This window comes from Taudactylus pleione, unplaced genomic scaffold (assembly GCF_031769625.1).
Source record: "Taudactylus pleione unplaced genomic scaffold, aTauple2 ptg000114l, whole genome shotgun sequence".
Lineage (NCBI taxonomy): Eukaryota > Metazoa > Chordata > Amphibia > Anura > Myobatrachidae > Taudactylus > Taudactylus pleione.
This window is the reverse complement of record NW_028284516.1, coordinates 4021215-4035268: the sequence shown is the minus strand read 5'-3', so window position 1 is coordinate 4035268 and position 14054 is coordinate 4021215. Positions and strand designations below refer to the sequence as shown.

The window sequence follows — 14054 nt, the reverse complement described above, 5'->3', positions numbered from 1 at the left end:
ATCAGACCCAGCACAAAACACTTTCATATTGTGGCGCCGACCCAGGATATACCAGAGTCCGTGCCGGGTCTGCAGTGACCCGGCTCTTCCGGCGTTTCAGTGGATGCTTGAAGATGATGTAATCTCTAATCGCCACTGAAGCCGAGCAATCGGGTGGCATGCGACATGATCCCGGTCTTTGTGACCCGGATCGCGACGTTTAAACTAAAACTTGTCCTGGGCAAAAATTTATTTTCCATAAGATATTACGTCATAGTTAATGAGAAGTCAAGGAACAGAGGGCCGGCCTACCTAAAATTGGTGCGGCCTCCTGGCCGCTCGCATAGCTGTGGGTGACAACCCACAGCTTATGCGAGCGTCCATGATGATTGTCGCGATGGTCAAGACCATCGTGACCATCGGGCTTGCGATGAGACCCTTGCGTTAGGGTCTCGTTGCCGCAAGCCCTGGAGTGATTTTGGCTCTATCAGAGCCAAAATCACTCCCACTGACATCACTAGTGAGGTCAGTGGGGCCGGACACAAATGGTAGGCGTTCCCATGGGAACGCCTCTGTCTGGGCAGCCACGCCCCTGGCACGCCCAATCACCATCGACAGCATGCCCCCTTTGGTGCGAGACCCCGAGCGACTGCTTCCCCTTCGCTCGCCGGGTCTCGCACATGCGCACGATGGAGCAGCCTCCGTCGTGCACATGCGCATTTGGGTACCATCGACCCGCTTGCGAGTGTCCTGAGCTCGCGAGCGGGTCTGAATGAGACCCAGAGTTCCTGCTGAAAAATAGCACTGGATATAAACACTAGAGACGTTGAAATAATAACAGTTCATTCAAAAATAATGGGAAGTCAAAGTGTTGACCCTCGCATTCAACTAATCCCCACAAATCCTGTCCATCCTATATTTTTGTCCTCACACAAATACATTTTAATAACAGTGTTTCCCACTTCCTCATCCCATGTATGGCTACAAGACTTTTAATGCTTAGCTTCGGTTGTGTGAAACTCTCCCCAGTCTTAGCACCTTCCTCCACATATAACAGGCGGGATGCATCAAGCATCGCATTTTGGATACCATGCATCCCAGCATTTAGTAACGCCATATGCATGATTATTTAAGCAAAGAACAGCTCTCCCGATGAGAGTCCACTACGGTGTGGGGGACTTCCGGCTTTATGACAGGTGGAGGTCCTCTGCACATGCACGGCCGTCGGCCAGTGCATGCGCGAGTTGCGGGAGATCCCTCTTAGGGAAGTCTCCCGATAAGAAGCTCATAGGTTTCTATTAGGCAAGCAGCACCTATCGGGACCAAACTCCGGAAAGACAACACAATGACCTTAATGTGTAGCTCTGCATAAAACAGTGACACTTTATTAATAAGGGATAAATAATAAAACTATGTTAATGGGAAATATCAGCAATAAGCAAATATCAGCAAGAGTGTTGGATATGGCCTACATGACCTTGTTAAAAAATTATCTCTGTTAGGGGTTTCACCAGTTACTGCACTGTTACTACATACAGCAGAATAGAATAGAGCTGTGTGGTTCGGTTCTACTCGGTTCTTTTCGCCAATTTAGCGCAAGTTCCGATTTATCCTATTGGTTATCCAAACAAGCGAGCCGGATAGCCGGTAAGATGCCATTTTTCACATCCAAACGAAACAGAGTAGAACTGAACCGCTCATCTCTAGTTGAGAATTTATTTTACCTTGAAATCACAGCATTATTCATTAACAAAACCTAAAGGCCGGTATACACTAGATTATGTCTAGTGTGCACCGACCTGGTTAGCGTCGGGACCCGTCGAGGTGCATACACACTTGCTGGTGCCAGTAGCGACAAAGCATCGGCGGGGGCCATGCTGCATTCGGCAGCATGGCCCTCGCTAACAAAGACGCCAGTCTTCTCTCCTACTGCTTTACTGTCTCTTCGCAGCCTGTATTCAAGCTGTGAAAAGTCCAGGCAGCAGGAAAAAAGTGCCCTATATCCGAAAAGCTGTCTCCGCAAAAAGAGCAGCTTTTCAGAAGTGATAATTAAGGAAGTATAGGAGGCATGATGAATTCCTCCAATACTTGGATTAAACTCAAAGCAAGTTCAAACCTTAATTATCACAGGGGATAGACCCCCATAGAACAATTCTGCAACATTGTATAGGAAAGTCAACAAACCCATCATCATTTCAGATCCACCGTCACAAGGAAGAGAATGATTATTCATGACTCTTAGGACAAGTGTCCTAACCAATGGTTATGCTAATGTACCTAAGGGGACAGGATCTTGATTCACTGGACTCTGTTGTCTGGAATGGCTGGTGCTGCTGCTACCTTTTTTTAAATCCTCTGCATCACTGTACCGCCTGATCCAGTAATTAAGCTCTTCGCGGTCGGCCTCTTGACATCGCCGTAGCACAGTGAGGGATCGTCTTGTTTTTTCCACCATATCCATTATGCAGTTTAACAGCTGTTAGGAAAAAAAACCCAGCAAAACATGTTTTTTAATTTTTTTTTAGCCCTTGCCTAAAAGTCCTCATACCATTAAAATGTAGAGTTAATACATAGCTCGTATGCATTTACCAAAATGAGAACTGTATCTTACGGTTCCCCGCTTTTATAACTCGGAGCATAAAAGTATAATAGCTCAAAAAGACACAAGATCTGTCTGTGAACATGCAACATTCATTAAGCCTAGCTTTCAAACACTCGGAAAGTACTTTCATCTGCCATCTGTGATGATGGTAGAGTTATTCGTTTTAAATATATTATGACTTCGTAATCTTGCATACTTGAAATTTGCATAGGGCTGCTGCAAAATGCAATGGAAATGTGTGCCATTATTTAGATCTCGACAACTGTGCGTGAAGACAGTGTACAGCATATAAAGATGATATACTGTAAATTAGTTAGGCACATGGAGCATAGCAAGGGGTGGGGGTGGGGAGGGATAGTTTCAGGCAGCTACTTTGGTAAGCACTAAGACATTGTCTCCACACAACAATATTGTATACAGATTCTATTGTCTCCTACCTCTTTCATTTATACAAAGTTGGGCTGAAATAGCCAAATGCTGTAGTTGACTAGAGACATAACCATAATGGCTAGGTAGTGGAATTACTTGTAAACTTGCCATTTTCAATATGGAACATCCCCTTCCTCATCTTCTAAAATTTGTTACTAATGTTTCTGTTGCCTTCTGGCGGGTAAATGTACGTATAATAATGTTATTTCTAACCTATCTACTTGTGAGGTGGAGAGTGCTACTGATAAATATCAAGTGAGTTTTCTAAGATCGAAGTCTTAGGTGGGATAGCCGCGATCAGCGGAAAACAGAGATTGTTCGCCGATTTTTTTTTTCACCCTATCCTATTATTTAGGTCGAAATAGGATAGTTCTCCCGAAAACACATAGGACCCGCGATAAGCTTGTGGACCTATGTGTTTTTGCCATTTAAGTTGTGAAAAAACAGCACTTATCGTGGAATATCCACAATAAGCGCCAGTGTCGGGCGGCACTTCGGGGCTAACTGGATAGCCCCGCCGCGATCAATTAGAAGTGCTACTTTAGCGCTGCTAATTGGATACCCCCATTAGCTCTCACATTCTTCTCCCCTTTCATTTTAGCTTCAATAGAACTTGTCAACTGCTATTAATGTTTTTACCATGTTGAAAAATTTTGCCACTCTACAAGATAGTTAAACTAAGGCCGCGAAGAAAGCAAAAAAAACAAACAAAAAAACAAGGCAGGGCAAATTGCTTTTTTATCCACTGTGGCGGGGAGGGATGGGGACAGGGAGTTACGGAGACATTAACATAGTTGAGTAGCCATCTCTTGGGTTCCGATAACTGCAAATATTAAAAAAATTCCATAGAAGAGAAACTGTGTTTTGGTGAAGATTATCAGTTGTAACTGCCATCTCTAGATCTGCTGGAAAAGTTTAGTAGATAGTTTGGCCGTGTTGCATTACCTGCCAGCTTAAACTACAATAAAATTCTTGCGCTATCCGGGGAACATTATCCTGCAGTGTTAGAATACTTGTTTAACGTTACCAATTAATAATATTTGAATATGACTCCTAGACATGAAATCATTCTTTTTATATGCTGCAAGAATCTCAAAAAACTTATATTGTTATTAAAATAACATATACCATAATTATAAAGGGTCTTAATTGTCTCTAGTATGATGTATGATTGTTCATATTGCTTACAATAAAATCATCATTGTAAAATGAACAGAAGCCCCTAATAGCATTTGTATTTCCATAATATCCTGCAAAACTTTTATGAAGATTGAGAGGTTCTTACATGGTCAAGGTGCTTCCATTCTTCTGCCCACTCTCTGTCTGTTAGTCTATGGTCTATCATTTCTTCTTGACGTGTTCCGTGCAACCCTAGACAAAGCAGATGTATAGTCTCAACACTAATTAACACCCTTTTGAGAAATGGATTAAGTCTTTCAACAATAGCTTTAAAAGTGTCTATTTTTCCCGCGGTGGTGGAGAGTTAATAACTTTGTCCCAGTGGAAAATAAAGAATACAGAGAAAATTCTAATATTCTGTTCCTTTGGGTAAGTAAATAGTACACGGCTCAAAGGAGACAATAGCAAGACAGAATGTCAGAATGTATTGAATTCCTAGCTGCGAAGCAATTGACGCACTCCATGCGCTGTATATTTACATCCCCTCTGTCATTGATAAATCTGATTTCAAGAGTAGGAGATAAGCTGCTCTAGTTTGGCTGTCAGGTCTTCAGTGGGAGCTCCAAGTGTTTAATTACCACTTTCACTGTCGAAAGCAACTGGCTGTTATTTCAAGAGCTTTTCTCCTACACTTAAATCAATAGCAATTGTGATTTATTGAGTTTCAGTTTTAATATTATAATATTTTCTACTATAACAATGACCACAGTGTTTTATTTATTTTTTTTACTTCTAAATTACCGCCATATAATCAAGTAGCAGTAACTAAGTTAATATTCTCTACAAAGCCGCATTAAACACAGGAGAAATATAAAAAGACCTCTAGTTCTCTTACCCATAGGTCTGTTTCTGTCCCTGAGGTCCCTGTGGTTAGGGTGTCTGTACGAGTCCCTGTAGTGGTGGGCAATGGCCATATCATCCAAACGATAATGCTGAGGTGGCGGTGGGGTAGGGTGAGGCAGACCATTGGGTTGATAGGATAAGCCATTATTTGGACTGAACCGCTGGCCGGGGCTAATAGTGCATGGCCGCTTGCTTGGATGCTCTGAGTGCAAAGGCTCTCTGTCAAAGCCATTTTCTTTGGTTCTGAAAAGAAAATATGTGTAATGTACTACAAATGTAATCTAAGTGTATTTTAATGATCTTACGTGAAGACAGACCCAGTGGAGATCATGTAGAACACGGTTTGGTCACATCTGGCACCCAGCAACTACAACTAGGGTCATACCCCAATCTGTTCCTCACTGACCATGGAGAAAAATGGTCATTAAGCAAAACCTGAAACCTCTAATGAAGAACTTTTATTTTACGTATGGGGTAGTCCCCATGTTTGATCTACTTTATGCCTTAGGGGGAGGTATAGCAAACCTTCTAAAGAGAAGGAGATGTGCACAAAGCAACCAGATGCCAGCTATCGTTTTATAGAATGTACTAGATTAATGATAGCTATAATCTGATTGGTTGATCGGTCAAAACCTACTGTTCTCCTTTTTAGAAGGATTGATAAACCTCCCTCTTTTAAAGAGAAGTTAATAGAACCTGCAATGTAGAACAAAGCATTAGACTAGCCAAGAACAGACTCCAATAGCGAGATATGTACTGATCTCATTGCTGCTGCCATGACACGCCATGGACAAATTCATCAGTTGTGTTTTACGCTCACGTGTCAGGTTTTTTTTTTGTTTTTACTCTTTCAGTGACTGATGGCTCCCAGTGTTATTACCGAAACAGATTGATCTTTTTAATGAGCCAGTTTAATAGACTCCAAAATCTCACCGTGGCTGCTCATCCGTGCCAGACCATATGCACCAAGAAAACATTCAGTAAAACATAAAGCTTCACTGTCAGACTGCTCAAACCAGATTAAACCTAAATTTCCACGAAAAAGGCAATTCACAAAACTTACGTCGACTGCATCAGCATAACAGCGCTAGATATTTCAAAATAGCTATTTTTTTTTTATTTTTTTACATGGTATATAGTATTTGCCTCCATTTGTTAACCCTTCCTGTTTAACAGAAACACTCTGCCCTACTTAAAAAAAAGCCTACATAAGGGTAGGGTATGCAGGTTTTTCATTTGGTAGAATATACAGTACATTAATAAATGTCACCGACGGGCTGATCGGTCTATAGCTTGCCAGAACTTGCAATGGGGATAGCAACCACATTCAGAAACTGTCCCTGGCAAAGAACCATCCTGATAAATAGTCCATTCTCAAATGGCTGTAGCATCAGTGGACAATAGTCTAGGTTTCCCAGATAAATTAAACAATGTTGGTTTTCTTCCTCCATAACCATGTTGTATGGCAAATAGCAGGGGGACAATTATGATCAATAAATATCCTTTCACGTATAAGACTCCCAAACTTCCAGAACAAATACTCCTTTCGAGACAACACTAGGTACATAAGCACTACCAAACTGGGGACCAAAAACACACCGGAAATGTGAGGTTCAAAGTTCTTTAATGTTTTTTCTGGTGCTTAGAGTACTAGATGTTATATATATGGCTTTGCAATAAAACAAAAAAAACAAACAAAAAAAAAACCTAAGACATGCTCTGCAGAAAGTCCACATATAGGTTAAAATACTAGGAAATATAACACAACAAGTTGCCTCACAAAAAAAAAGCAACTAGGAACATTGAGTCAGAGATATATATATATATATATATATATACACACACAAACACACACACACATATATATACACGTGCACATTATATATATAATACACACACACACACATACATACTCACATATATACACGCAAATATTCCTCATACCTTGACACCACATTTAACATTGTATTTACTTTAGCTTTGTAGATCAGTACAAGATATTGTTCTCTGTTATCAGCCCCAAGAGCTGCAGAGTCCTCCCACGGAATTACTAAACACAAAGTTCCCTTTCTATAAGATCATTTGTGTTTTAGGTTTAGTGGTACCTGTACTTTAAAATGAAACAAGCCATCAATCAACCTTCGAAGTGATAAAAACAGAATACCTGAATTTAAAAAACATTTGAATAAAATAAGTGTTTGCGTACCTTTTGAAAACACAAAATATCCTTCTTCATTAGTCCTATCACACCAAATCATAAATATAAAAACCTCAACAACCATTTGGGCTCCATAAACAAATTTTGTATTTTTTTTTTAAATTAGAAAAATTACAAAATTAAACAGAGGATTTAACAAGATTAAATTGGATAATCTAAGACTTAATTGCTTATAATGCTGATATGGTTTAATTTAAAACTGTATACTCCTAAATACACATAATTAAAAAGTAAATAATTTTATAGCATTCAAAACAACAAAACGCATACACAAGCTAAACACCATATCATAATTTCTAGCGCCTTGCTACTCAATATTCTTTAAAGTCCTATTTTAGCACGGTGTCAAAGAAATTTGCATGCAATCGGCTTCTGAAAAACAGCTCCTGGCTAAAATTTTTGACACGTCTAATTTCACGCTTGAGAAGAGTAAGTTTGTAGAGATAACCACATCAAAGGAGAAAACAACAGAGATATATGCCAGTTCCATTTCAATATGTTTTAAAAAAATATATATATATTAATCTGTTGAAGGGAGGGCTTACGTAGAAAAAAAAATTATATAAATTTCTCTATTTCTAAATTTTTATGACGTAAATTATAAAGTACAGCACTTCCCAAACCATAGTTCTGGAGGCTGTAAGAGAACATGATCTACTGTCTTGAATTCATATTATATGACTCCTGTATAAGATCTTGGCATTGGTAATCTACTCCTAATACTCAATGGAACCATCAGTGAGTATTTCAGATGAAGTTTTAAATACATGTACAATGCAATGGTTGGATTCCAGTAAAACAATGAAAAAGAAATTACTTATGGGCAACTCACCCTATCAATGATCTGGGCACAATAGGGTGGCGATTCTCTGTTGGATGCTGGTGCGACCGAATTAGCTTCTTTTACTGTAGTCTTGCCTGCTATTGTTAGCATCTTTCTTTGTGTACATCCATACGCCTGAATACGCAAGGGCCGGGACGCCCACTATGAGGGTTTGCATTCACAACCATCGGAAGCACCTTTAAGACTTGCACAAGCCACATGCTAGGGGCAGAATCTCTGTCTGATGGCCTTTAGTGTAAGCAATTAAGGGTCAGAGTTCAAAACCATTCCAGCTACGCGACCACGACACTCCCTTAACACACCCATAAGATAGAATATCTTCGTGCAAACACAAAACTGCCTGCTAGTCAAGGCCCAGAACATTTCAGAGTCAGTTTGGCTCAATCGGTCCTGCGACTGTGCGTTCACACCGCTAAACACATGAGCAGTTGCAAAAAAAAAAAAAAAGTTGCCAACTTACATGAATATCGGCTTTACGCCTGACTCAGAATCAGCTCCTAGGTGTCAGCGGTGGAGAGAGAGCCACATTAAACATATTGGTGGTTCCTGGGCAATGATAAAAATAGTGGGTCCCCAATCTCAAAAAATAAGAACACCAATGGGGACTATTTTAGAAACAGTTATAGGATGATTTCTTGAGAGCAAAGATGTTGCTACTGGGTCAAGTGTTACAACTTGCTTTAGAATCATATTGAGGCTCTGGATATAATTTTTGGGAAAAGAGTTAGTCTTTATACGGTAAGATTGAGGTTAGGCCCTCTTTATTGAATGTTTTATCTATACATTGAACTTGAAAGTAGAGATTAGCGATTCGGTTTTGACTGGGATCAAAACATTTTATGGAAATCTGTGCCAAGATATCCATGAAAGATGACGTTTTGCCTTGTTCCGAGATTAGAACCTGGCGGAAAGATCAGAGCCAAAACCGAACTGCTCATCTCTATTTGAAAGGGGGGTTCTCTCCTCTTTGAAACAAGAGTCTCTGGTCTTTTGAAGACACCAGGGGACTGTGATAGAAACACTTAAATTACTGAGAAGTGTGGGCCCTGTATCCTGTTGGGCCAGGCAAATTACCCATTTTGCCTTTATTAAAACTGGTAAAATATAACAAAAATAAATTAATAAAAAGTTAAAGTTAAAAAATTCATCCAGCAAAACCACCTAGAGAAATACCTGCGGTGGGGGTATATACAGTTCCTGCGGTGAGAGTAATGGTTAACTACAAAGCCCGGTGAAGGGGCTCCCATGGTTTTATTAGCCGAGAGTAAGATATTTAAAGTTACCATTGTTATATTTATTTCACGGCACATAACGACGTAACAGATAACAAGAGCTTTGCTTCCGTGAGCTCACTTTAATCAAATCGCTAACACCTAAACTGGAATTCTGCTACCAAACATCAGCAGAAAACAGTTACAATCCACATCCTGTTATACATTTTACTATGTGCACTTCATTGGCAATTTGGTTGCATTCCTTGATAACAATAAAAAAAACATATCAAGTCTGTAAACATATGTTGGGTGGTGCCACATATGCATTTCACATATATTATATTCTACTGGAAATAGGGGAGGAAGGGGGGAGACAGTAACTGGAATAGACCTTGTAATTTAAATGTCTTTTTTCTTCCTCTAACCATGTTTTATGTGTTTTTTATTTTTAGTACATATTTCCTGGAATCTTTTGGAAGCGCTTGTGGGGCCAGGCGAGTGGAGCAGCCAGATAAGACCTATTTTATTAGGATATTAGAAATAGTAAGAAGTGTATTTAGTCTGCAGAGAACATACAGGGGATGTGAAAGATGATTTGTTGTGTCTAACTTATCTTTTGCTGCTAGAATAGTGCAATTCAATTTTGTTGTAAGGGAAAAAAAAAGAAGATATTGTTTCCTCGCTTGTCCAACAAATAAAATTGAATACATTTCTCGATTGGTTTTTTTTCTGTATATAGTAAATCTAATTTTACACAACATAATACGCAGGAGTCATGCAATTTCCCTGCCCAATCGAACTTGCAATTCAGACAGGACAACAAAAAGTCATGTATGCTAAACAAAAATACGGAGGTATAGCACCAATGCCTTATTTTCCTGCTGTGATATTGCAAGACTGTTTCCGCGCCAGACATAACCCCACCCACTCCATAATATTACCATGGGGGTGCAGCACGGTTGGAGGTGGGTATAACAATAGATGAGCCTAAAGGTGGGCAGTTAATAGATCTCTTAAGTTTGCCAAGTTTCATTCTTGTCTATTCTTATTTAAATAGAACAGCAAAGATTGTCGGAAAATAAGATCTGGTACAGAGGCTGCTGTATGTTTATAATGCTAGCAAAGATTGAAAAGTAATTTAACGGACAATTATTGACATTCAAAAGTGCTGCAAAGTAGGAGCACTTTTTTATAGAGCGTAAAAAAGTTTTTGTTGTTTTTTTAAACAACAACAACAAAGTTTAGAACCTGATATTATTTACCTATCAGGAGTTCTCCTCTTCCCGTTTTCGTTCACATCGAGAAGCAGCTCGGAGGAATCAACAGGTGAGGTGGTGCTGGCATCCAGGAGCAGTTGCTCATGTTGGGCAAGGTACTGGGCTGGGTTCTGCTTGGCCAGCCTTGCACAGTGCAGAAGTTCCCGTTGTAGAAGAGGCAGATTGGCCTACAAAATATACAAGACACGTTGAGAAGACAGATTGTTGCAAAGGCAGAAGAAAGAAGCTTGCCGATTCATGATCTAACCGATTAAACAAATCTATAATCATTCTTTTTCCTCGTGTTCCAAGTAAAGTATCACAGGGAGGCAACAATGGCAGAACAGCGGTCTGCACTCAAAAGGTAAGGTCACTAGATATTGCAACACTTAGTGCTGTATTGATGAAATGCAGTAAAAATAAATAAATAAAAATAATAGCGTCTATAGTATGCGGGGCCATGAAATACATAATATATTCTGCAACCTCATATCCAGTGGCGGATCTTACGAGGCTGCAGCCCCCCCAGTAAGATCCTCCCCTGTTCAGTGAGCCAGTGCAGTTCGTGACTGCACTGGCTTCACTGTGACTGGAGGTGGCTTCCTATTGGAAGCGCCATCTGCCAGTCACACGGAAGATAGGCAGCCAGGGGGAGGTGTCACTACCCCTGGAACTGCCAGTCCGGGCTGCGATAAACAGAGACTTTCGGGCAGCCCTACAGGGCTTCTCGTGGCTGCATCCAATGCAGCCCGAGAAGTTTGTGTTAGGCATGCGCATCGCCGCTCATGCGTAGGTCCAGAAGCCTTCCCGATTCATTTTAGCAGGCGCCGAGACCAAGGCCAGCAGCAGCGGTGGCAGCCCCCCTTAGGTAAGAGGGCAGGAGCCTCTGCTGCTCATATTTATTAAACACTAAACTAGATGCACGGTTATGCCCACACTGATCAAATGCACCTGGCAAAATTTTCAATAGGAATAAAGTTGTAATGTTTGTCCAGGAGAAGGGTCCCAGGCAATGAGGTTTATAAATACCGTATCGTTGCCCAGAGTCTAAAAAAAGTATCATTGCACTAAGAAAAAATACATTTATTTTTGCAGTCTCACAGAGACAAATTCCTGAATGATAATTAGGAAAAATTACTATTACATGCTGGCTGTGCTGTGAGCAGATGACTTTTGGCAGAGTCTGTTGGGCTTGCGGCCAGGACCAACCTCTATACATTAACAACACAGCATCTGATTGATCACACAGAACTCAGTACCAAATACAGCGCTGACAAAAATAACTATGCAACTGCCCAGGGATATTAAAAAGAAAAAAAGTTCAGTTGCTAAAGCGGTTACACCTATAGCCATTATAATTACATTTTTCTAGCCCATTAGGAAAACTACATGCTACATTGCCAGTGATGGTCCAAAAGAGAGCCTAGCCAAGGCAGCTGTCTTGGGCAGAGAGTGTCGTGCGCAGCAAAGTACATGGTTTTAATTCAATTTGCCAATGTTCTTGCTGCAAATGTTTAAAATTAGTTTTAGACATTGTGGGGCAGATGTACTAAGCTCTGGAAAGTGATAACCTACCAACCAATCAGCGCCTAACAGTCATGTTATAGGCTGTGTTTGAAAAATGACAGTTAGGAGCTGATTAGTTAGTAGTTTATCATTCTCCAGAGCTTAGTACATCTGCCCCACTGTATATTTAACAATGATATGTTGTCTTTATGTGTGGATCACATCAATCATCCACGACAGGGGATATTGGGCAATTGGCCTGACACCGCAATGTAACCGGCCATAAACACACAACAGTGGCTGATGAAGATCCTAATTAATTCAACAGGACCATTATCTAGCTTGTTGGCAAATGTGAGTAATAGGTGAAAGATTTTGGCCAGTGTGTGCCGTCACATTCAACCCTAGTAGCAGAACAGTGGTTCAGCTGCTCGGCCTGATCAAGGAATGACCATATATTCATCAAACTTGGGGGCAGATTTATTAAACTTTCTAAAGTGGACAGGTGGAGGTATTGCCCATAGCAACCAATCCGCTTATAGCTAGCATGTGTGAAGTCCATTCTATAAAATGCTAGCTATAAGCTGATTGGTTACTATGGGCAACTTCTCTACTCAGTAGCAGGTTTGATACATCTCCTTCCAGAATGATACAAAAGTTGCTGTACACATGACAATAAAATTAACGCAAATTGAACAACTCAATCGAACACAATATCCCCAGCCCTTCATTGTTTAATAGCTAATGAAAAGCAGAAATGCTGCCTCTGACAAATTCAAAAGTAACGATGACACGGTTAGAACATTTTTCTTTTTCCTCCCCATTTTTTTTTTTAATTCAGCAATTCTATAAACATGTTCTTTCAATTAAAAAAAAAAAATGGTAATACAAAGCAATTTTGTTTGTTCTAGTTCTGGTGCCAGATTAGGTAATTAGGATGGTGTCTAATATCCTTCCAGTAAATGTTTCTCCATAAACTCAGAATGGAATCGTGGGTCTGCGGGTTGCATTAGCTTAATGAAAACAAGATTTTAATGCATATTGTTACAGCTGCGTTTGAATGCACTTATTAAGGCCCCGTGTTCCCACAACCATATGGTTTTTGTCATTAATGTCTCCTTTGAGGAAAAGCACTAAAATTAGAAAAAAAAAAAGTTGCATCTTTGATTCCAGTGATCCAAAGTAAATGATATGGCGGCCATATGGCGCACAGCTCTGATAGAAGAATGAGGAAGTGTCCTTGTAAGCTTTTCTCTTTATGTGGCAGCCAATTTGACCCTGAAGTGAGATAGATTGTATGTGTATATTTTTATAATATGTATGATTATATATATCACACACGCATATATATATATATATATATATATATATATATATATCTCTATCTCTATATACACACACAATTATATACAATTTTTTTTTTCCTGTTATAAGTACATTAATAAATGAAAATGAATGAAGCGCCGCACAATTCATTTTGCCAAAACCAATGCTCCCGATTTGGCATCATTAGAATGGTGTCAGCTAACGTTTATCTGCATTTGGAACACAATATTATAGGTTACTAGCATTTGAAGACTATCTTACTGTGCTTTGCGGTAAGGACACTGAAGCACATCATATGCAGCCATAGCTAAAGTATTTGTTGCATGGCATGTTAGACTTTTGTTGGAGGGAGAGGGATAAATACAGTGGGTTAAATTGTGACAATTCAACCCACAGCCATTGTAGCTCAGCGTCAACTAGGTGTTGGCTGTGTTGTACAAATGATGTCAGCTGCACTCCATCCCGCTGTCTGTATAAAAGCAGTATAGTCACTACGGGATGTAGTTAGCAGACCGGCAGACGGCATGCCGTCGGTCTGAATCCCGACACGGGACTTAAGATAGGCTTCGAAATACAGATTCCGGTCACTACATACTGCCAGCACGGGAGGCACAAAGTACATATTAGATAACAAGAGGCCATAGTGAGCAAACTACTG

The 14054-nt window shown here is 40.1% G+C and overlaps 1 protein-coding gene across 3 annotated transcripts in view; it reads right to left on the bottom strand.

Annotated features, from left to right (window-relative positions):
* RUNX1T1 (RUNX1 partner transcriptional co-repressor 1) overlaps window positions 1–14054 on the bottom strand; it is a 151613-nt gene that overhangs the window by 25504 nt on the left and 112055 nt on the right. For all 3 annotated transcript variants that reach the window (XM_088471387.1, XM_088471385.1, XM_088471388.1), the window contains exons 5-8: window positions 10571–10752; window positions 5025–5275; window positions 4296–4381; window positions 2257–2455 (exon numbers count right to left, since the gene is read on the bottom strand). In XM_088471387.1, the coding sequence (XP_088327513.1) occupies window positions 2257–2455; window positions 4296–4381; window positions 5025–5275; window positions 10571–10752 (718 nt within the window). The remainder of the gene's footprint in view (window positions 1–2256; window positions 2456–4295; window positions 4382–5024; window positions 5276–10570; window positions 10753–14054) is intronic.